The sequence below is a fragment of the Takifugu rubripes genome, chromosome 9 (genome assembly GCF_901000725.2).
Source record: "Takifugu rubripes chromosome 9, fTakRub1.2, whole genome shotgun sequence".
In the NCBI taxonomy this organism is placed as follows: domain Eukaryota; kingdom Metazoa; phylum Chordata; class Actinopteri; order Tetraodontiformes; family Tetraodontidae; genus Takifugu; species Takifugu rubripes.
The window spans coordinates 1,314,121-1,336,688 of NC_042293.1; the positions used below are offsets into that span (position 1 = coordinate 1,314,121).

Here is a 22,568-nt window from a genome sequence, read left to right on the forward strand (position 1 = left end):
ATATTTTAAGTGTGATAAAGGGACATTGGTACACTTGGTGTTGTACAATAACGCTAATTTTTGCAGACACAATGTTTAACGTACCGATGATACGGACCATGTCTTGCTCACAGAGGTTGACTAAATGGAAGTTATTTGCGGCAGCCTATTTTTCTCTGGTGCGTGTATGGAGATTCTTCTGTCTGCTGCAGAAGAAAAGCTTATGCATGCTGACCTCGGCCCGCTGTTTTCTTTTGATTTGATCCACAATGAAAACAGCTGGCTCTTGCATTCTGGATACTGACGGCCTTGACAATGAACTGTCTGTATGACGCTGTCAGAAAAGCTTTGGCTCACTGATAAACCACTCTGGGTCGAATATTATTACCCCAGAAGCAAGCCTGTCCACAAAAATGCTGTTCATGACATAATGAGGATCTCCTGTGATGATGGCCTGCACGCGTGTGTTCTGGATTTTAATGGGTTAAAGTTTCAATCTGTCCCTAGAAAGTGTTTTGTCCTTATGGGAAAATAATATCAGCGAGGAACCTGTTGCACACGGACAAATCTGTTCACTTCAGTAGAGGAGAAAGGAAATCAAAAGTGATAAGTTGAAGCCAAAATAAAGCTAACAGAATCTCACTGTTTTATCACAGCCTAATCCTCTGTGCTGGGCCCATATGCACATGTTTCCGTTTTGTCAGCAGATCCCAAGGGCATATTCCCAGCATTAGGCTGCTCTGATCCATCTCCTTCATCTGTTTGTATAGCACTGTTGCCCTTGTGTGTGTGTGTGTGTGTGTGTGTGTGTGTGTGTGTGTGTGTGTGTGTGTGTGTGTGTGTGTGTGTGTGTGTGTGTCTGCATGCTACGCAGTCAGAATCCACATTTCCCTAGAAAGTGAAGACATTTTCACTCTTCCTGACAACTTCAAAGGGTTGTTTGAGGGTTAAAACTTGCCGTTAAGGTTGTTGAATAATTGGGTTCAGGTTAAGAGGCTGGGAGATGCACGGTGTGATTGTTGGGTCGGGCGTGTGTCTGCTGGATGACACCTTTCAGTTTATTTGGAGTATTAATAGAACATATTTAAACAAAGTGTGAATTGCTGGTGGATTGCAGTTTACATGTGCTATTGTTAGTATTCTTATTGCTTTTTTTTTTTTCTTTCCTAAAGACAAAATGTTGCTTATTTGTTGCGAGAATGAGAATTATTTTTTACTGAAGGAGAACAACCCTCTCCGTTGTCACCATTAGAACTTTATGATGCAGTAAAAGATTGATAGAAGAGGGATTTTAATTGGTTCTTTTTAGGTGATTTATATTTCAGGGTTTTGCTGTTGGTGCGCAACGTTAAATCAAAGATGTTTTCCAGAGTCAATCGTGTTGTGGCGACTAGGTTGGGCAACTAAAGAGTTAATAGCTGAGGCAGAGGAGGGCTGGACACTGGAGTGGCCAGCCACTTGTAACCTAAAGGTTAAATACGGGTCTTCGGGGAGTCCTATTACTGTGTACTCACTGATGGGAACTCTGCAAGCATGCATTCTGGGAGCACAGCGGGCTTCTCTGTGTAATCCCAGTCCAGGACGGTGCCACAATGTGGGAAACGACGACGTGGAGCGAGGCCAAATCACCACGTCTGCGGCGGTGTGACACGTACAGTTGCTTCTCTGATTTACCCGCACAAACCATCGTGTTGATCACATGTGTTCTCTGTTGTGCACCTTTTTTGTTTTGACTGTACACAACGCACATAAACCTGCACTGTAATGAAACGGCTTTGGGAACACGCAATATGATTTTTCCCAGCTAGCAAAATGTGTAAATAGCATGATTGTCCAGACGGAGTGTGTTTCCACTTTCCAGTCGACTATTTTGAACCACCAAATGTGCACATCTACAATCTTGTCCTGTGCATGTGGCGTTTATAGGTTTACGCTCAGGTTCCTCCTGCGTGATATAGTGGGCCTTCTTAATGAAATCAACCTTGAGCCGAGCCTGGTTTAGCAGCCTGCCCCTCCCCCGCTGCTGGGATTTCATATTTCTGGGCGATTTGGGTTGTGCCCTATACTCTGCTAATGGTGCTAATAAGCCTCTCAGGCATCCCTGTTTAATGTCTAATTACCTCACTGAAAACAGGATGAGCTTTATTTTGATATCAGTACGTGAGAGATCTTTATTTATTAGACGGAAGCAGGGAGGTGTCCATGTGAGCTGCACATTTGGTCCTTGCAGTCTCCCATGCAGTTGTCCTCCCGTCACCAGCACAAGTTGTGCTTTTATTTTTGTTTAATGGCCTGAGGAATGTAAAGCAGCTTGCTCTGCTCTGTTTTCTCCTTACTGTGCTTCTGTGTTGATGTAACCCAGCGTAGGAATGTTATACATCATCAACTCAAGGTGATCCCCCCCCCCCCCCCCCCCCAGATCAGACTTTTATGGAAATACAGTGTAATTGGAGTTATCAAATTATTTCTTATTCCTGTAAGATTTTAAAAAAACTCATCAGTTTCTGTATATCTTTATGATAGTATATTTTTTTCTGGGGCTATTCACATTCCTACCATTTCAGCCTTGGCAGCTCAGAGACTTGCCTATGGAAAATATGTTGTTTTCTCCTGAAACGTCTTGTGAAAGATGGATTTTTGACATGGAGCAATATGCTGATTCTCTCCCTGCTTTATACATTAGGCTCAAGATGGAAATATAGATAGAGGAACTTGGTTAAATGGAACAGTCATAGGACACGCACCACCTAAAAGCTTCCTGTGGCAGGACAGAGTGTTAGACAGGCCCAGCAGAGCGGCCAGCAGGGCAGATGTTTTAAGTGAGAGGCAGAGTAGATGGCACCATCTGAATTATTCATCAGCCTGGACTGAAGATGTGATATATTAAGACACAGCACACAAACCACCTTAAGGCCTCTTTCAGCAAGTTTTGAGCAGCACGAGTGGCTGCGGGGCTGTGATCCCCCTGCATCTCCTCCTTCTTTCTGGAACTTATCCACCTCCATGTGGGCACTTGAGGAGACAGGGACTAGTGAGGCCTCCAGACATCTGGAGGGGATGAAGCTGTTCGGAATGCAGGTGCAGTCAGAAGTTCAAAGGAAACTAACACCGTTGATGTTGCTGGACTCTCCTCCAATAGGACCTGGGCCGTGGTCAACGGGTCACCCTGGTTTGGGTAACAAAGGGGTGATGCTTTATTCCCCCAGCAACTTTAAATATATATTTCCTGTTATTATATTTGCGATACGATTGGCGCAGGACAGTTTTAAACCCATAACATCGTGATGGGTTTGAGATTCTTCTCTATCTTGTTGATTTTATGGGCCTCCCTTGACCTCCGTAGGTTGCGAAAGTAGGCGAAGACGTTCGAGAACCTGACCCGCATGCTGGCGTCGTGGCAGGGAGGCTCAGCTTTCAACCTGACAGATCACTTCACCTCAATCTCTCCGTGACATCAGCGCCACGCCGGCGTGAATCCAGTCGTGGGGCCGTGCACTTTGATTGCATGTCAGGTCTGCACTTTGGCTTTGAGAAATCTGTTGATTAGTGGCCTCAGTTGTTATATTCAGCCCTTTGACTCAAATAACTTATATTTACCGTCCCATTAACAGATCGTATATGGCTTTATACCCGCAACCTTGTGCACTGAAGTCTGTCATCTGATAGTCTGCTAATCCCCTTATTATGCTTGTCTGGTTAAATAGTCACAGTCAGTCAACCATTAAATCATATAGCTTATAGGGATCAATGTGGGCCCCACAATTTTTCATCCTGCCAGGCTGTCTACAGTGGAATTGAAAGGGGAAAATAGGGTGGGCACATCACAAAAATGTGAAGTATAAATTCAATTGGATCTGTAGTGAGCTGTCCCACCCTGACAAATTTTCCTCTGAGTGACTGCATTAGCTGGGGCAATAGGGCCGATGCTCTTGAGTGACGAGAGTTCCTCTCCCTCGTATGGTTTACCAAACACACCCCCCTCAAAGGTCAGCTCTTGTCGTCTAGGTGGCTGGGCGTCAATGATTGGAATTTACCCTAAATATCGAGGCGTTAAAGGGCCCAGTAGATTGCTTAGATGACTGGGATACCAAGACCTAAATGACTTCTTGACTTGGAAGGAGGAATGTGCATCTCCCTAATGACCTTTGAGATGTCAGGTCACCCCACATGGGGGGGGCAGTTGCCCAGACTCACACTCTCAATAATGGGAAACTCCCCCACCATGATGTTTAAAAAATGTTTTTATTAAAATATCATCTCCTTGTTGCCCGGTTCTGACAGATGGTTGAAGTTAAACTTGTGCTGTAGGAACTGATTTGGCATAAGAAAGTATGTTTGCGTCCGTTTGATCAACGCGCGCCGTCATGGATTCACGCAGCAAACTTTAATTTTCAGTAAATGCGTTAAAAGATACAAGAGATTCTGCTGTTGTGAGGGTGCTTGTGTTTATTTACCACTGCTTTTTTCTCTGGTTCATGCCCAGTTTGTGCACCCAGTTCATCCCATCGTCCTAATAATGATCATAGGCTTAAATGAATGCTCGGTTAATTCTGCAACGACTCATTTCCGACGTCTCGACTCGAAACACATTTACGTCCCGGAGAAGTGACGTGATGCTGAAACTAGGTCAGCAACCAGTTGAGGGCTCTCAGAACATTTGAATGGTATTTAAGATGTGTTGGTTCTTCCTCTTTGACGCGCATGTGGAAAAACGGAACCTTTTTTTCTGAGCCTTTTCTCTTTTTTCCTGAAACTTTTATTGGGTCTGCATGACGGATGTCTGCAGTCGCCTACAGTTTGAACTTCTAAGCTGCTGGAATGCATGTAGCTTCTTGCTGTGCACATCAAGAGCATCCAGCCATGCCACCTTGTTTGCCGCCCTTCACGGATAATCAATCTAGACGGGGGGGGGAAATAGTTCTGTTCCTTATCGGACAGAACATTTAGGAAAAATATTTACATTAGTTCCCATCTTTAAAAATCAACTTAAAATTTTCTGACTTTTTTTTTCATCCTTGTAAAACAATTGCTGCTGAATTTATTGCTTTTACTGACATGGTCAGCACATATTTCCATATTGTTAATTAATACTCACAGTAGAATGACGCAGATTATGTGTAGAATATAGTGAGTAATATAGTTATTGTAAAGACACAATTCATTAATGAACATTAATAGGACATCATTTAAAGGAGACATTTCTGTCTTATTTTGATGCACAACGTCGTATATTAGATATAAGATGCAGATTCTAATCATCAAATTATAAATATAGGTTTAAGCACACACCAAAGAGATTGTTTTATTTTATTTTTATAACAGATGGTTTTAACATTGACTAAAAATGATTGGAAATTGTGATTAAGATACGTAGAAATGTGATCTTTGTGCAGACACTTCATAGAAATACCGCTGGGATGTGGAGTATCTTCTTCCTTGGACTGGTATTGCATTACTCAGTACAGGAACACAAAGAGATGCAGCAGATAAGTTTGGGGAGTGGAGCAAGAAAATTAGCTTGCTAACAATCATAGGTCACTATATTGCACTTTTTTTGGGGGGGGGGGGGGGGGGGGGGGGGGATTGGCTGAGATTTCTATCTGCAGCTGTGGTTGATCGGCAATCAGCACAATTCCACACTTCATCCAGCTCATTTTTGTCCGTGTTTTGATTGAGAGTCTCCTCGCGGTGGAAAATTACATACCGAGGATGTTCGCTGACGATCACATAGAATCAGTCTGCAGAGGTCACGGAGGAGGTTTTGGGATGTAATCTGCATAAATATTGTGAAATATGCATAAACGCACATTCTTCAGCTCTAAAGGTTCTCTAGGCACATAAATTTAGACGTTTCCCTGTCTCAAATGGCGTCTGAGCTCATTTTTCCCTTTAGAAATTCATAATATCTGCATATATTAATATGCACTTTTAGGTGAGAATTTCAGTATTTCGCTTTACATCATGGCTCTGATTAAATAATTAAGCGAAATCATTTAACGAGCCGTTGTTGGTTCTAATTGCAGTTTCAGTTGGTTGTAACACAGAGTATTCAGGTGTTTATTGCATTAACAGGAAAAGCAGGTCAGCAGGTTGAGGAGGACAGACTGCTGTCTGGAAGTGGAGCAGCTCACACAAAAACTAAACTATGCAGTAGAAAAAACACTTGAATTCCTTTTTTCACTACTTTATATTTTACATCATTTTGCCAAATGTTCCTAGGGAAAGTAAAAGGAATCTGAATCCTGTTTTTTTTCCCCCATATCTGGAATATTGTGGAATATTTGGACTAAAAGGGCTCAAAGCCAGACTGAGTAAGTAACACACACGGTAGTGAGCAGTAGCTCTTCTGGAGTGAGATTCCACACACAGGTGATTTTTTTTTACTGGCATTTTCTCCTGGAAATGCATTTAAATCCGACAACAGATGGAAAGAAATGTTTAATATAAAGTCCAGGAAGGAAGGCGTTCTTGGTTTCTGTCTGTGGCAGAGTTTCTGCTGTTCTTTTTTCAGTAACTTTGGCGTCCTCCTACTTTACGTTTCATCAGCAGGCCGCCTCTACCGGCTCCACATCTGTTATGGAAATTTGGGCAGAGGGAAATGGAATGAAATGGAAGACGAGCTCAAATATTTTCACTTTTGAAACTGGGTTGATTTGGCCATTTGTTATACTTTCAGAGACAGAGCTGTTGAAATATGCCCATCCACTTTTATGGCCATACATTACTGTAATTTATCACCACATTTTTAGCGTCGGACAGGGATGTTTGAAGCAGTCGGAGCTTGTGATAAAATTCTAAACCTCTGACCATGTGTCACAAACCCCAGAGGAAATGTAGGCTTGATGAATTTAACTCCACTGAACTTTAAGTTCAAGATGTCCCCTATCTCCCTACAATAGTTTAATAAGATTTTAATTAGGCAATTAAAAGTCTTTGGAATAGCATATGGTCATAATTACTCCTGTATGGTTCACTCAAGGATGAATGAGCCTTTAATTGCTGTTAGTCGGATCTGGGAATTGGCCTTAAAATGGATCAGACAGAGAAAAGAAGACATTTCTTCAACTTTAACTATCATGTTGCCAGAAATATAGATTCCGAATGTCTTGAATGCTTTGGATCACCCGGTTCTACGTTCAGTTCTTACTGCTTTAATTCTGTACATCCTCTGAAGTTTTCACTGACAAGCTCAACCAGCTCTTTGTTAATTACCAGGAACCCAAAAACAGGAGATTTTTTTTTTTTTATTTCACCCAAACACATTAATTGTTGAAAAGGCTTATATCAAAGAATAAAAACCTAGGAATAAAAATGACAGTGCTGTAAGGTTGTGGGATGATTTCAGCATTGTTTTAACAGTTATAGGCTGTTTCACTCGTTCCCTACTCACTACATGGGGGACATGGATTGAGTGAACTACGTAGCGCACTCAATCCAAAGTTAGCTTTCGGACACTGCGGCGCACGTAAAATGACGTAATGTTGTCGCATAATAATGACGAACCGGTCGCCGGGAAAAGCGGCCAGGTCCATTTAATAATTTTAACCCATCTGAAACATACCCAAACACATTCAGCGGTCATTTCTTTGAAAATGCGATATTTTACCCTTTTATTATTATCTTTATATAATAATAATAGATTAAAATACTAAATATAAATAAAAAATAAAGGCAAAAACATATTTAAAATGGAGGCAGCAATGTTCCGCTAAAGTGAAAGAATTTTACGCTCTAGTAAGATATGTGAAACAAATAGCATATAATAATAATAACATAATAATACATACATTTGTACGTCATCTCTCCTCGTTTACCCGCCATTGACAGATTATCACGCGATACCGTAAAGGCTGATGGGATATTACCGAGTTCGGGGGCATCGGTTGTACGCTACTTTTCGCAGTGCATTGTGGGATACATTGAGTGCACTACATAGGGTCCAGCCATGCTCACTAAGAATTCGGACACTATTTCAAAATGGCGTCCACACTATTGAGGGCACTATGTAGGGTATAGGGGGTGGTTTCGGACACAGCCGTAGTGTTTTGGATGAAGCCCGTCCTTTTCTTTAAATGGTAACTCATTTATATTTGTAGCGGCACCATTTTCCAGAACCCTCCTACACAGTGAAGGCGGCTGATGGATAAAAGTCAAAGCAATCAGGGGAAATTGAATTCCACAACATCTGCCTGACTGTGATGGCTCCTGCCGCCAGTGTGACCCGATTCCTGCACTCTCTCAGGGACTTGGTAGCGTCTGAATCATCGACTGCTCGCGACATATTCCACAAGTCAGCAGGACGAGGTCCTCCACATCTCACATCTGCTCCTTCGCACGTTAAACCGAGGGGGGCGCGCAGGGTGAAGGCCAGACGGGGCTTGTGTGATCCACTTTATCTGGGGATTGGGACGTAGAGCGGATACTTTATGTGCCCGTGACTTCCTAAGATGACAGAGAAGCCAGGAGGTCTTATTTTCCAGCCAGTACTGTTCCAGTTGTCAAGCTCTTTCTGGACTCAGCAGAGCCATGACCCCTTATATTCAACTCAGATGGCAAATGCTAATAGTGGTGCCACCTGTTTCAGAGATATATGCAGTCCTGCTATTTATAATACAAGCAGTGCTATTATTGGATGTCTCAGTGAAATGGTGGTCGTTTTACTGCCCTTCAGGAGCTTAAATACTGGACACGACTGGTCATGTGTGTCGGGAATTTTGTTCTGTGGTTAATATAAATCTCATTTTCACTTTTTTAATGCCATAAGCTTTGTTATAGATGAGAGCTACATGCCCAAAGTTATAGCCCCAGAAAGTGGCTCAACCCGTGGGTTGATTGTTGCTGTTGTTACCTGCAGGTTCACAGGATATTGTCACGTTCGTTCCAATTGCACATGTGAGCGAATCAGTTTGTTTTGTGCTTTAACAAGCCCACATTTAACCCAGCACCTCATTGCTTTATCATATCCTCTCCATTTCAGTGTTGATTATTGTCACACAATGATAAAATAATAACTGTCTCTGCTGTTATCACCTATCTAAGAATGATGGCACTTGAGAAAATACCAATCTGCTATTACTTTGTGCCGCCCAGAGGCCCGAGATACACACTTTATTATTATTAACGTATCACACCCGTTTACCATATGGGCTGCCTCGGCATTGATTCTAATAAAGTGAAATTGAACATCAATCAACGCTAACGCAGTCCTCTGAACACACCCTCCTGCAAAAACAATTGATTTCATGAATGCGTTTCTTTGTTGTTTATGATTTAAAATCCAAGTAAATGTTCACTCTGCCTGAAATAATGAATCACTTCATGTGGGTTTTAGAATCTTTGGTGAAGTTACAAAGCGTTCGCTTCTATCGGACTGATAAATCAGCTGAGACGCTGGAGGGGCTATAGCGAGAGATTTAAGGGCAGATCATACAGAGAGCTGGAGAGGGTGTCATCCCATAGCCAATGCACACTATCACGTCTGTTAGAGAGTGAAAGGGATGATTCATTTTATGCATCATGCAGGAGAGAGTGCTGAAGTGCAGAGCTGCATATAGATTTGTGCGCTGTCAGAGGGGCCCTTGTTCTCTCTCTCCCCCCGTGTGTGTGTGTGTGTGTGTGTGTGTGTGTGTGTGTTGGGTTCAGGTTGCTGCATGACTTTTGCCTTTTTTTTCTCCCTGTCAAATACCAGTAATTAATGTCAGCTTGACGGCATTTCAGTCGAGTGGCGTCTCACTTTGAGTTGAAAGAGGCTAATGATGCTCACCTTATGCTACGTGTTGCATTCTCCTCCAATCACATAGGTGGCCAACGGGGGCCATTTTCAAAAAGAAAATTAAGTAAATCAAACAAAAGCACAAATCAGAAAGTGCCAAAGCTTCTGCTTCATGATGGAGAGGTCATGCATCACTAATTTCAGACGTTTATTTACAGTTTATCATCGAAAAACTATTAATTCTACTAAATTTGATTTGTCTTTCTGCTAACTGCCTGATTTTGTGTGATTTTTATTTTTTATTTTTTAAATGGAATTAAAAAGAGCATAAGGTTTAATTCACCTTCAGAGCAAATTAAAATGACTGTAATTATCTTGCCATCAAACAAATCTATTGCTTTTTGCTTTAATTAGGGGCCTCCCTGCTCTTCTGGAAGCCATGATTGTTGTTTGTCTTTGCAGTTGTGAGACTAATTGACTGAGAGGGAGGACAGAAAGCATGTTTTCCTCACCACCTTTTGTTTTTGACGGCCATACCTCACAAGAAACTGAACCGGCTCCTCCTGGTTGTATTTAATGAGGAGCTCCCTGGTGTAACTGTAATGGAGAGGTTGCCATTCCAACAAACTGACTGTAATGAATTTCTCCCTTTGCCTCACTATGCTAAAGTTAATTAGCGCCATCCTACTGTTGTCGCAGTTGTTCCTCTGACTTTGCCGTCGTGCCTTTTCTTAAAAACTGTTAAAGGTGTTAATGACAAAAAGTCTTCATTGCATTAAAAGTTATTTAAACTAGGTCAACTGTAACATTACATTAGAATATCCTTAAGATAAAGTTCAAGATAAAGCTGGTTGTAATCCCTGTCAAAATGAGCTGCGTTATATTGGTTTATTGTCTGTCACAAAGAGTTTTTTTGCTGTGTTGTGTTTGTGTGGAAGGCGAGCCTTTTAGGTGTAGACGTGGTGGTGTTATTGTCTCGGTGGTTGTTTCTGAGTAACTGAAACTATGATCTTAACCTGACCTGGGTATTGTGCTGAAACATCCTGAGGCTAATCTCATTCATAGTCTCATCATTTCAGTGATATCAGTTGCTCTTTTCTCTGAATGGGAACTGAAAGTGAAACCATTAGAATGAGAAGCTGCATTCAGGGGTAATGAGGCCAATGACAGCCTCGTGGACTTTGATTTGGTTTCCGGACTCTTTTGAAAGAGGCAAGAGTAAGACGCGCTAACCTGTAAATGATGCATGCTACTATGAAGCATTAGAGGAACGTGCCCCATGGAAGGAGCCACAGCTGTGGGGCACAGATGGAGTCATGCTCAGGAAATAACGAGCACTTCTGTGCTTTATTTCGGCTTGTTTTTAAAACCGCAACGACAATCTCAAGTTTGGGTGTTAAGAGATTATTTCACCAACAGCACCTCCCGAATAATGAATCCACGTTTGACGTGTTTGCTTAAGAAAATTCGATTTGCGATTCATTTTCCGTCCGTCGGTTATCCAGCGTCTCCAATTATCCCTCAAAATCAATGAAGAAGCCCTCAAGCCTGCCTGTAAAAATCCCTCCTAATGTTGCTTTCTCCTCACAGAGCTGAGAGGCAGCGGTCTGTGCGCATGGAGGCCGACCAGCAGAGGCTCCCTGTCCTGTTGTGAGGTCACAGCTCCTCGTTCCAAGCCAGCATCATCTCCAACAGGCCCAGAGGAGTGCCCGGACCTTACAACTGTGCAGTTCCCACACCCTGGAGCTGCAGAGGGAGAGCGAGACAATATAAAGAGAGCTTAATAGGAGACTCCATGTATTCTGCAACAGTCTGAACAGTCCTGCAGAGGAATGTGGACGATGAACATGGCCGTGCTGCACCTTCCAGTCTACACCGTCCTCCTTGTCGGTTACGTTCAGGCTGGTGTCGCAGACGGCGATGTCACCCCCCGTCTGACCTTCTCCTACAGTAAGTGCTGATTAACTCCTGGCTAATATAATCGCTGTTCAAAAGCTGTGAAGAAATACAAAGGAAGGCCGAACGGTTCCTTTTGGCTGCAGGTAGGAAACATAAGCGTCACAGCGGGTGAAAAGAGCCAGCAGCTGCTTTCTGTTGAGTTTGTTTAATGTTTATTCGTGTTAAACCATAAAAATATGAGCCCTCCTGCATCCTGCCTTCCTGAACAATTCTACATTTCCCAGTGGAAATGCGTCCTTTAAAGAGCTGAAGCGATGTGGATCGGTGAAGGGGTTTATTTATCTTTGCTACAGTGATTTTCAATCAACGGAATTCGGGAATACTTATGAAACGGGATATTGCTGAGGTCACTGAGGCCACACTGATATAGTTTATAGAGTCGTTACTACTACCTACTACTGCTCATTTGGATTTGAGCATATTTCATCGCAAAAATCAGTAAAAAAGTGTTTTTCCGTCGCAGAGTTCCTGTAGAAACGCCCGTGGCCTGCTGGGATTTGCTCATTTATATGTAATTATTTAAGTCAGCGTACTTGAGATGACTTCTTGGATTTGATTATGTCTTGATATGTCAATGAAACATTCAAAATGAGGCTTATGGGCTATGAATGAAGCATTGATAGAAGGATTTTGTTGATAAATCTTCCAGTAATCTATTATAGACACGGGTAGAGTTTCCAGTACCGGACTCATTTCGTGTCAGGCAAGCTTTCAAATAGGTCACGCATGCTGCCTGTCTGAGCCTGCAGCCTCCCTCACGTAGGATCTCTATACCAACAAATAATCTCTCTTTCCTGCCAGCCCCGACAAAGCCCACAGCTCGGCCCCGTGGAGCGTTTCATAACAAGACACATCATCAATCATTCACTGAAAAGATGCATCACATTCACACTTGATCCTGTTTTGATGGAAAGATTTGCTTTTAGGGCGTGCGTTCGCTGGTAAACGCCACTATAAAGCATCCAAAATCCACGGGTCAGAGGAGCTACGCTAATCTGAATGTGTGTTCAGGAAAGCCACAGTAAATTACCGTCCATGCTGCTGTGGAGCTGGATAGACTGATCAGTCTTTGACCTTCTCTAGAAGGATCAGGGAGGAATTTCTGCAGCTTTATGGGGAGGGATGATGTATTTATTTATTTATCTTAAAACCGCCGTCTCCCCACAACTGTAATTAGTTTTTAATAGTCTCAAAGAGAACACATCGAACAGTTGAAGCTGCTAATAGAATCCCTATTGCCGAGGTAATAATGCTTCTACTGCCACGATGCTCTCCAGCCTGCCACAGAAGGCCTTTGTCACATCGTGTTTAAGGTATCGGAGCAGAACGCAGAGCTTTGGGCCTCGGGGACCCGAACTCTCTCCAGCAGCAGCTGCCTGTTCTGGTCATGGTTCCTGCCCTCCTCCGTCTTATCTGCAGTAGATGCCATTTAGCCTGACAGTTAACATTCTTTAACCCGGGAAGTGCGAGCTTGCTCTAAGTGCTCGGCTGCTCTTCATCCAGTAACGTATCCGGCTCCCCTGCCTTTTCTTGTCCTGCCTGTCCCCTGGTCCCCGCCTCTGCCTTAATAAAGAGTCATCTGCCTTGAATAATGAATGGGGATTTGTATGTGTTATGGTGTGAACGCTTGTCTGGTTCTCATTACGCGCCTATCAAGGAGCCTCATCAGTCCAGGCAGTGGACTCTGCATCTGTTTCCGCTCTGCTTTTGTTCCAGCCTTTAATATAAACCGTCCTCAACGTCCCGCGCTTGCAGCAGTATCTAAAAGCACGCCTAGCAACCCCTCAGCTCTTTGTTAAACAACATGTCATGAGAATGGTCGTGGTTTCGTTTTGGCAATGAGCACGAGGACGCACCGGGACCGAAGCCTTTTCAATTATTTAAAAGCTGCCATGTCGGTACAAGACGATTTAACCACTTTTTAGGAATTCTGAATGACAGCAATGTCAAGTGAGATAACCAGTACCAAGCTGCTATCATGTTCAAGGAGAAGTTCTCAAGGGCGTGAATGTCTTAATACATCCACTAGTTAATATCTTTGGCATTACACAGATGGGAAATTTATAGTAATTCTTCTCAGGATTATACTCTGGTCACCTGAGGTGTAACCTGGTGGTGCATCTGTCTGGGTCACCATATAGTATTAAGTTAAACACCCATCAAGAAATAGTGTTGCTAAAAGTTGTTGCTTTTATGACACTTGTATCTTCTCGTTAATGCTCAAATTGCGTAATACATGATGACAGGTCATCTCACGGGGAGCAGATACAGACTCCATCACCACCCGGTGAAGTGTGTGTGGACAGAGCCTTGAATGTAAATACACAACGTAGAGGCAGGCTGGCCAGCTGGAGCGGTGCCAGGACCCTATGTGGAGCTCCTGATGTTCTAGACCTGTAGTGAGGAGCGGGTCATGGTGTGTTCCTGATGAATTAGCAGCCGGTTTACATTGCTGCGGTTAGCCTGGGGTCAACCTTTGTTGGCTCCCGGACCCAAACATTTCCCACTCCTTCCCCTCCATATGAGATTTAAATGAATCTGTTATCATGCAGCTGTCATTACCTTTCAGTTATTGGAGAAGTCTAAACCATCGCTCCTTTATATAACTTGTAATTAGCTGTTTTTTTAATATCTAATTGACAACACACAGACTATAAGTTACACATCAGTGTTCTTATTAATGTCAATCTGGAGTTTGTTGTTCTTTTATCTCTACACAAAAGTAAAAGGCTTCAGTGTCTCTTGCTGTCTGCAGCCTCCTTTGAAAACCAACTGTACCCAACTAATTACAGTAAAAAAAAAAAAGCACAGCTCCATTTCCAACCCTTCATTAGTAGCATGTAACTTTGTGTGCATCGCTTTAACAGCCAATTATGTTGAATAGATACTTTTAGCGGGGAAAACGTTGCACCGTATTTAAAAAAGAAAAAAGGTGATTGAAGATGAGTAGAGCTAAGGTGAATGCAGATGGTACCATGCTGCGGAAAAGAGCATTAAAGTAAAATCACAGGCTTTGCGTCATTTTGAAACAGTCATTTTGAATTACGTAAAGTGCCCAGATGATGCTAATCCCATGCAAATAAGGCTTTAGTTTCACTCCACCAAAGTTGCTCCGGCTCATCTCCCCACTTTTGTCTCAATAGTCAGTTTACCCTATTTCCAGCCATTTCCAGCCTCTCTGCCACCAATCTGAGGATCAGATGGTGCTTCGCAGACATTATCCTGCTAACAAGATGCAGCCCCACAAGTTAGCAAATATAAAGAGCAGCTTTTCTAATGAATCTCCTGGTGAATTGACCCTCTTAGCGTGTTGTCCCTAGTGCATTCCAGATGCTTCAGTCTTCTGCTATCTGCTCTTCCTCACTATCACCACGTTAGCAGTAGCTCCTTGCTGGAAACATGAACACCATTTTTAGGATCCTCGTGTAATGAAGGGGCAGCCTCTGGGATGACAATGCACGTCTTTTAATGGTGAACCATTATGCTACCTGTAGCTGTTAGCCCTGATACAGAGTGAGGCTCCATCCATCCAGGGTCATTTATAGGTGAACAAGTGATAATGAGAAGTGGACTTATATATTATCATGACTTTTTTTCATTATTATTTAGAAATAAACAGGCATCTGATTTTTTTTTTTTTTGTAAATTGCCAGTTTATTGATTGCAGCAGGTTTTTTTTAGTTCATTGCGCCAAAAAAAGTACCAATGCTCAAATGATTCCCCCCCCCTCATCGTCTGATCTCCTGAACATACAGCTGTTAAATGCTGATAAAGGCTGCTCTCTCATTAGGAGGGGCACTGATTGAATCAGCCTGTTATAGTTGCCCTACAAAGGAAGGCAGTTAGATCTTTGTCACCAAAGGACAAATGGCTGCACTGTTTCCCTCTAGAGAGGATGTTCCACACTTTTAATTATCCTTCTACTCTTTTTGGACCCAGACCCACCAGGAAATCATCTGGAAATAAAGGACTCCTTTCAGCCCAGCATAATTAATTTCCCTCCTTAAAAAGATTAGCAAACCAGTCTAGGCGTGCCATTTCAACCCATTTAGCAGTGTCGCGTGTAGAAATGACGTTTAATTACATAATAATGTCAATGAGTTGCTTACAGCTGCCAGAGTTTGAGCCGTGAAGTTCACAGGTCGTGTAGGTCAATATAATGTCTAACCGCTTCCCTTTACGACGCACAAGAGGTGTTAGTTTATACTGAGGTCATATGAAAGATGGCCATAAATTTCCATCAGAATAATTAGTAGGAAGTAAACCTGAATTTTTGGCACCTTCTGCAGCAGAAACAACCTTCTATTCCACTCTGATTCTAAATATTTTCTTTTATCTGGCCAAGGGAGCTCAGGTTGAACCTATTAACCCATAAGGACTCTCCCTAAACTTACATAAGCTTATGACAACTCATGGAAACCAGAAATGAACTCTATAATTTAACATTCAACTGTCTGATACAAGTTCCAACACATCAGAAAGATGTCATTTTCTGTCGAATATTTGGGAAAATGTCTTCTAATCGACCCCGCATAGATGTTATTTTGCTTCAGGTGTTGCTCGTTGTGTCGCTTGTTATGCAAATGCTGTTAAATTTATCCAAATGTCAACAGGGAGCGAAAAAAATTGCCAAACTGTAGCAGCACACATCAGCACTTCATTTATCCTGTAATGACAGTGAAAAAGGAAAGAGCGGGCCCAAAGGGTCCATGTACGGGTTGTGAAGCCGAGCCTCTCGTGGTTTTACAGACAGATTTAACTACAATATGGCTCCCCGTTGCTGCGGTGATGAGCTGCTATTAACATGTTGTTTTCCCGGGGGAGAGGAAGCGCTGCAGTCCTCCTGTACCTCCCTGCTGATGTGAGGTTATGCTAGGTCACACATTTATATGGGATACATAGCTCACACTGTGCTTTTTATCCATCCATTTTAATAACACCTGAACCGGTCCACCAGATTTACAGGGCAGGAAGTAGCCTGACCACCAACATCTATAAGCTCTATGCTTTACATCTGCCAGGAAAGTGAAGACACACACTTTCTATCCGCTAAATAGAAAGAAGAGGTTAAGAAAACCACTTATTGGACGGAGGATTTCCTGCAAAGCTGCTGGGCCTTGGTGACATATGCACTCCACTGAGACCCATTCTGTCGGGCCATAAACAGCAGAGATGACAGCGATTAAATTAGATCTTAACTTCAGTGCGTTCTTGGCCTTTTATGGTTCATTAGTTGGACCGATTCCTCGTTTGGTCGTTGCCATACTGAAGGATGTTGTGTTACTTTCCCTCCTCATCTGACACGTTCAGCGTTGAGCTTCTGTATCGGAGCATCGGCCACATTAAGATTTCACTGGCTCGCCGCTTCTGTTTATTCTGGCATGCAGTTAAGGCAAACGTTCCAGCTGGGCCGACACTGAAAACCTCCAGGCTGCTGCATAACGCAGATACACACGGGCATTTAAAGCAGTGATTAAAGTAGTTGATGATTTAACCCCGCGCTTCACACTCGGGAGGCGTTAATGTGGCGCTTCACTGGTGGAACACTATGGTATATCCTGCTTCATCTCTATCTCACATGCAGTTTCTTACAGCAGGAGGGGAAAAAACTTCTTTTTATTATTATTAAATGGAACATAATTCACTGCTTTTGCTTGTTTTCTGCAGATGCAAAGGAGAGAACGGCCAAGAGGTTTTCAGCCAGCGGGGTGGTCAACTTTACCACCCTCCACCTCAGTAATGAAGACAAGACGCTGTACGTCGGCGCCCGGGAGATTCTGTTTGCTCTCAACCTCACTGATATCAGCGAAGTCACGCTTCACAGAAACGTAGGAGCCAAGCATCTATAGGAATCTGTCTGCCGTGCTAATTAGATCCCAGATGTGGAATGCTGAATAATGTGGTTGAAAATATAATGTGAGATTCACTCAAACGGCGCAGCAGGATGAGTCTTACATACTGCTTACTCTTACTGTTGCAGTTCACATGGGAAACTCCAGACAGGAAGAGGGAAGAGTGCAGTTTCAAAGGCAAAGACCTGCAGGCAAGCGAGCCGCCGATGTAAAAGCTCAAGAAGCCAAACTCAGATGTAGCTAAAATCTTTCCAGGCACTCTGGATGCAGACTGAGGAAAAGCTCGGAAATTTCTTGTCACGCTGCAACTTTCCATTTTAACAATGTCTCTTTCCTATTAAGTGCAGTTTCCCCTCCATTAAACCCTTTTGTAAACTTACCCTATAGCTACTTTTTATATAAACACACACACACACAACCTTTGATTTTTTTTAACTTATTTGCTGAGGGGAAACACCGATGAATCAGTGTTGGTTTTTAAATACTATTTCCCCTGTAAATAATTTACAGTTTGACCAAATCATTACCCTGAAGTACAAATGAAGTGTTCAAGAATTATATTTTGAAATAAATATATAGGTCTACACCCAGCGGTTTTAGCTAACACTTAGCCACGCCTGTTATTTTTAATTAGGTGAATGTATTCAGCTTCTCCTACAATTACATCATAAAGATTTATTAGATTATATTAATAAAGTTTACAATAACACTCTAACTGCATCTAAACTTTAGTATAAATGGCGGTACTAAACTGAAATCCTCTTTTTATTACAGAAGGATTGCTTCAACTATATAAAGATATTCCTACGTGTGAACAGCACTCATCTGTATGTATGTGGAACATACGCCTTCAGCCCCACTTGTGCTTATATAGTAAGTGTTGTTACTGAAAAGCATTTGTTGGACTGTCCGATTACCTCGATGGAGGAATTTATAGGTACCACCACTTTTATTAGATTTTGAAAGGGCATTAAAAAACCTGAGGCATGCTACTTCCTGCCTCTTGGCCTCACTTAGCAGTCTGTCTCCAGGCTACAGACACTATGCTATATGTGCTTTATTTTATTATCCATCCCACCAAAGGAAAATGGATGAAAATATATAATACAGGTAATCAGATTATGAAAGAATCGAGCCATTTTTTTTCAACAAATCCTTCCAAACCTCTTAAACCGATCCATAACACGCAAACCCGACCAGTGTCTCAGATGTAAACACCAAATAAGGGCTGAGCGTAGGTCAACACTGTTTCTTATCTAAGCCGATGTATATTTGATGTGTGTGTCCCTCAGAAAACTGACAACTTCTCCCTCGTCAAGAGCGACAGCGGCGAGGTGGTGACGGAAGACGGACGCAGCCGCTGCCCCTTTAACCCAGAATACAAGTCCACCGCTATTATTGCTGGTAGGCCTCAGGATGACCATCAGCTGTAGGTTAGGGGCGGGCCGTGCGTCATAAATGTGCCAGTCATTAAACCGGCGAGTGGAGACTGGCAACGACGGGAAGAGAAATTGCAACATCACGTCTGAATGTCATTAGATGACGCAACAGCCCGGTCGCTGGTGTTTACTCTGCTCGTCATCGTTGTGTTGCAGATGGGGAGCTGTATGCCGGTACAGTCAGTAATTTCCAGGGAAATGAGCCCATTATTTACAAGAGTCTCAGCCAGGGAACTTCTCTGAAGACGGAGAACTCGCTCAACTGGCTTCAAGGTACAAGACAAGCAACAGTTTACTCTGTATCATAATATAAAAGCTCTGTACTGGGCGCGTGAACAAGCCTTTTCTTCTTCTTCAGACCCAGCCTTTGTGGGCTCTGCCTACATACAAGAGAGCCTGCCCAAGGGCAACGAGGTGGGAGACGACGATAAGATTTACTTCTTCTTCAGTGAAGTGGGGAAGGAGTTTGATTTCTTCGACAACACCCTGGTGTCGCGCATAGCTCGCGTGTGTAAGGTGAGCGGCGCTTTAAGGCAGTTGGTCCAGCAGAAGGGACTTTTCTCTGCTCACGCCCTCCACGTCACTGCAGCCAGCAGGCCGTGTTCGACCCGCGCATGTTTACGTCCGCTCCAGAAATAAAGCTGTGTTCCTCCAGTGAGCAGAGCGGCCCCTCTCTCTCAGCAGTGACGCAGGTTCTCAGAAAAACATTCCCCTCGCGTGTTCCCCAGTGTTTGATACTTTTTCTCCAGATCCTCTCCTCCCCTCGATTGCTTATCGTGTTTCTCCAAATATTTGTGTTCACACAGAACTCAGCAGCCGGCCCGGGAATTGCTTCGGATTAGAACGAGATCTGTGCACAGAAACGGAGTATCACCTGCCGCAATCTTGAATCCCGGGGTTGTTTTTTAAAGTAAAAGTTGGGATTACGCGGCATCTGTCCATTTGTTTAAAAGTTCTCCAAACAGCGTGACTACGGCAACTCAGTCTCAGCTCTCAGCAAGAGCAACCTTTTTCAAGGTCCAAGTACAAAGAAATTTGAGAATCAGACTAAATTTACTAGTTCTGTTTGGTACAATATGGCTTTTTAAGTGTTTCCATTATTTACACAAACACTATTTGTCATCCATGTGAATATTTTGTAGGCTTAAAAGTAAAGACTCCATTCTGAGGAGATGTAAATTCCTTGAAAAGATTCTGTTCTTTAACCATTCCACCCGTATGCTGTTGACTCAGGTGTACCGTGTTCGGATGTGAATGCATTAACCAGAATGATAAAGAGCGGTTTGCTGAAAACAGGCAAAAACGCGAGCGTGCTCTCATTTGCGGGGATGCTCAGTTTTCAAGAGGGAAGCCATTAATGGCTGCATGTTCATGTTCTTTTCATTTTTATTTATTTTTTTAACAGCCCTTTGAACAAGGAATGCTTTTACAGAGGCTTAATGAACAGGATGCATTTGGTTTATGCATTATTCAGAAGTCAGTTTAAGCACAGTGCGGCATTAAATTATAGAACTGGGCCCAGGCAGCAGGAGGAGACTTTCTGTACTGTACAGTGTGTTCGTCATTAACCGGCCGCGTTGCTTCCATAAGTAGTGTGGTTGCTGTAAAAGCTCCGTGTTTGTCACATGTCATTCCCCCTCCCACACAACACTGCAGATTAATGAGCTATTTAAAAGGAGTCTGTTATTCATGCTAATAGTTTAAAGTAGTTTGATTCAGGTATATTTTGTCCTGTACTCTTTATACTTTGACAAAACAGTTTGTTCTGATCAGTTATTTTCTTTTTTCTTCTTTATTCCGAGAGAGTTGGTTTTATTACTGCCAACAAGTGACTGAAAGATGGTGCTGTACTGGGCTGTAGATCATCTTTTTGGCCTATAAAATACTGTTAGTCATGCTGAGATTTGATGTAGTTGTAGAACTTCTTATCGTGCACAGGTCGCATGTTGATCTGATTCATTACTGTTGGATCACCTTCAACAACACAAGAGCCCTAATAATGAGCTTTATAAACATAAAACCAGACATTTTCATCCGCTCATGTCCATGCGCCCCCTACTGGTCATCATATAAACTGGCGTATGTTTTTTTTTCTTTGCAGGGTGACCTGGGGGGTGAGCGAGTCCTGCAGAAGAAATGGACGACCTTCTTGAAGGCTCAGCTCCTGTGCTCCTTGCCTGATGATGGCTTCCCATTCAACATCATCCAAGACATGTTTGTGCTGACCCCCAGTCCTGAAGACTGGAAGAACACAGTGTTTTATGGAGTCTTTACATCTCAATGGTGATAATCTGAATTCATTTGACTACAATTTTTTTTTTTTTTTTGGGTACGATCCTTTTGGTGTGATCCTATAACACCTTGAAGTTGTACATATTTTGTCGTATAGTTTATCATATCAATAGATGAACCAGATCACCGTTTCTGTCAAAGGTACAAAGGTGCATCTGGAAGCTCTGCAGTGTGCTCCTTCACTATGGACCAGGTGGCAAAGGCATTTAATGGCCGATACCGTGAAGTCAACCGAGAGACTCAGCAGTGGTACACATATAACCACCCAGTGCCGGAGCCCCGGCCTGGAATGGTGAGTACCTGCCCGCTGCCCCCTGCTGGGGAAAAAACTGACTGTTTCCTCAGTAACAAGTCAGCTGCACAGCCTCGACTGATATTTGCATCTATATTACAACACGCCCCATCCCTCATGCTTAAAATGATTTTCATTCATTTACTCTGTCTCATTTTCATTATCTGGTCATCTTGTCACGGCAGAATCAGCAAAAAGTTAATAAATCACTGTCACGCTGCACTGGATTTATCGATATGTGTCGGTGATTAAAATGTTTACCTCCCCAGTGTATCACGAACGACGCCAGGAAGCAAGATATACCCTCCTCGCTCCGCATGCCTGACAAGGTGCTGAATTTCGTCAAAGACCACTTCCTGATGGACAGCGTCATCCGCAGCTCGCCCCTCCTGCTGAAGCGAAACGCTCACTACACGCAGATTGCCGTCCATAGAGTCCAGACAGGAAGTAAGGTGTATCATGTGCTCTTCGTCGGCACAGGTGAACCCCTCTATCCCCATAATCACGCACAACCAAATACTCTGATGAAGCGTCTGTCAGTAACAATCGGTGTCATCTCATTTGAAACTAGATGACGGGAGACTTCACAAGGCCATTAATATCAACGGGAAGATGCACATCATAGAAGAGATGGTGGTCTTCCGGAACTCCCAACCGGTGCTAAACATTGAGCTCGATACTGAAAAGGTACATAAAAGTTCCACCTTAAGAAGAAAAATAACGAGCCGGCTTGCTTAACCGAGCTTATGAAGCAAGTTAATAACCAGTTCTGTAAACCCATTAATCAGCTTTATGGAGGACTCCATGAGCCATGAAGAGTCACTTCATGTTCAATAAGCTAATTACATACAACCGTCTCTGAGGGGATCTCCAAACAGCTGGGATTCAAACTGCCAGTGTGATTCATCATGAATTCTTGCTCAAAAACTCTAATCTATCTGATTATAATATTAATATGATTTCTTTTTAGATTGTGTATGAACAGGAAAGTAGCAGTTTTACTATGTGGTAACTAAAATCTCAACCTGGCACCGATAAAATTG

The 22,568-nt window shown here is 42.9% G+C and overlaps 1 protein-coding gene across 8 annotated transcripts in view; it reads left to right on the forward strand.

The window, feature by feature from the left end:
• Positions 1 to 22,568, forward strand: part of sema4ba (sema domain, immunoglobulin domain (Ig), transmembrane domain (TM) and short cytoplasmic domain, (semaphorin) 4Ba) — a 39,046-nt gene that overhangs the window by 12,472 nt on the left and 4,006 nt on the right. For all 8 annotated transcript variants that reach the window (XR_003889489.1, XR_003889490.1, XR_003889491.1 and 5 more), the window contains 11 exons: positions 11,282 to 11,641; positions 17,318 to 17,478; positions 17,631 to 17,693; positions 18,277 to 18,375; positions 18,795 to 18,906; positions 19,098 to 19,214; positions 19,300 to 19,457; positions 21,043 to 21,224; positions 21,375 to 21,525; positions 21,795 to 22,005; positions 22,097 to 22,212. Coding sequence is in view for 4 of the 8 variants with exons in the window: in XM_011606849.2 (XP_011605151.2) it covers positions 11,524 to 11,641; positions 17,318 to 17,478; positions 17,631 to 17,693; positions 18,277 to 18,375; positions 18,795 to 18,906; positions 19,098 to 19,214; positions 19,300 to 19,457; positions 21,043 to 21,224; positions 21,375 to 21,525; positions 21,795 to 22,005; positions 22,097 to 22,212 (1,488 nt within the window). In the remaining 4 variants the exon portion in view is untranslated. The remainder of the gene's footprint in view (positions 1 to 11,281; positions 11,642 to 17,317; positions 17,479 to 17,630; positions 17,694 to 18,276; positions 18,376 to 18,794; positions 18,907 to 19,097; positions 19,215 to 19,299; positions 19,458 to 21,042; positions 21,225 to 21,374; positions 21,526 to 21,794; positions 22,006 to 22,096; positions 22,213 to 22,568) is intronic.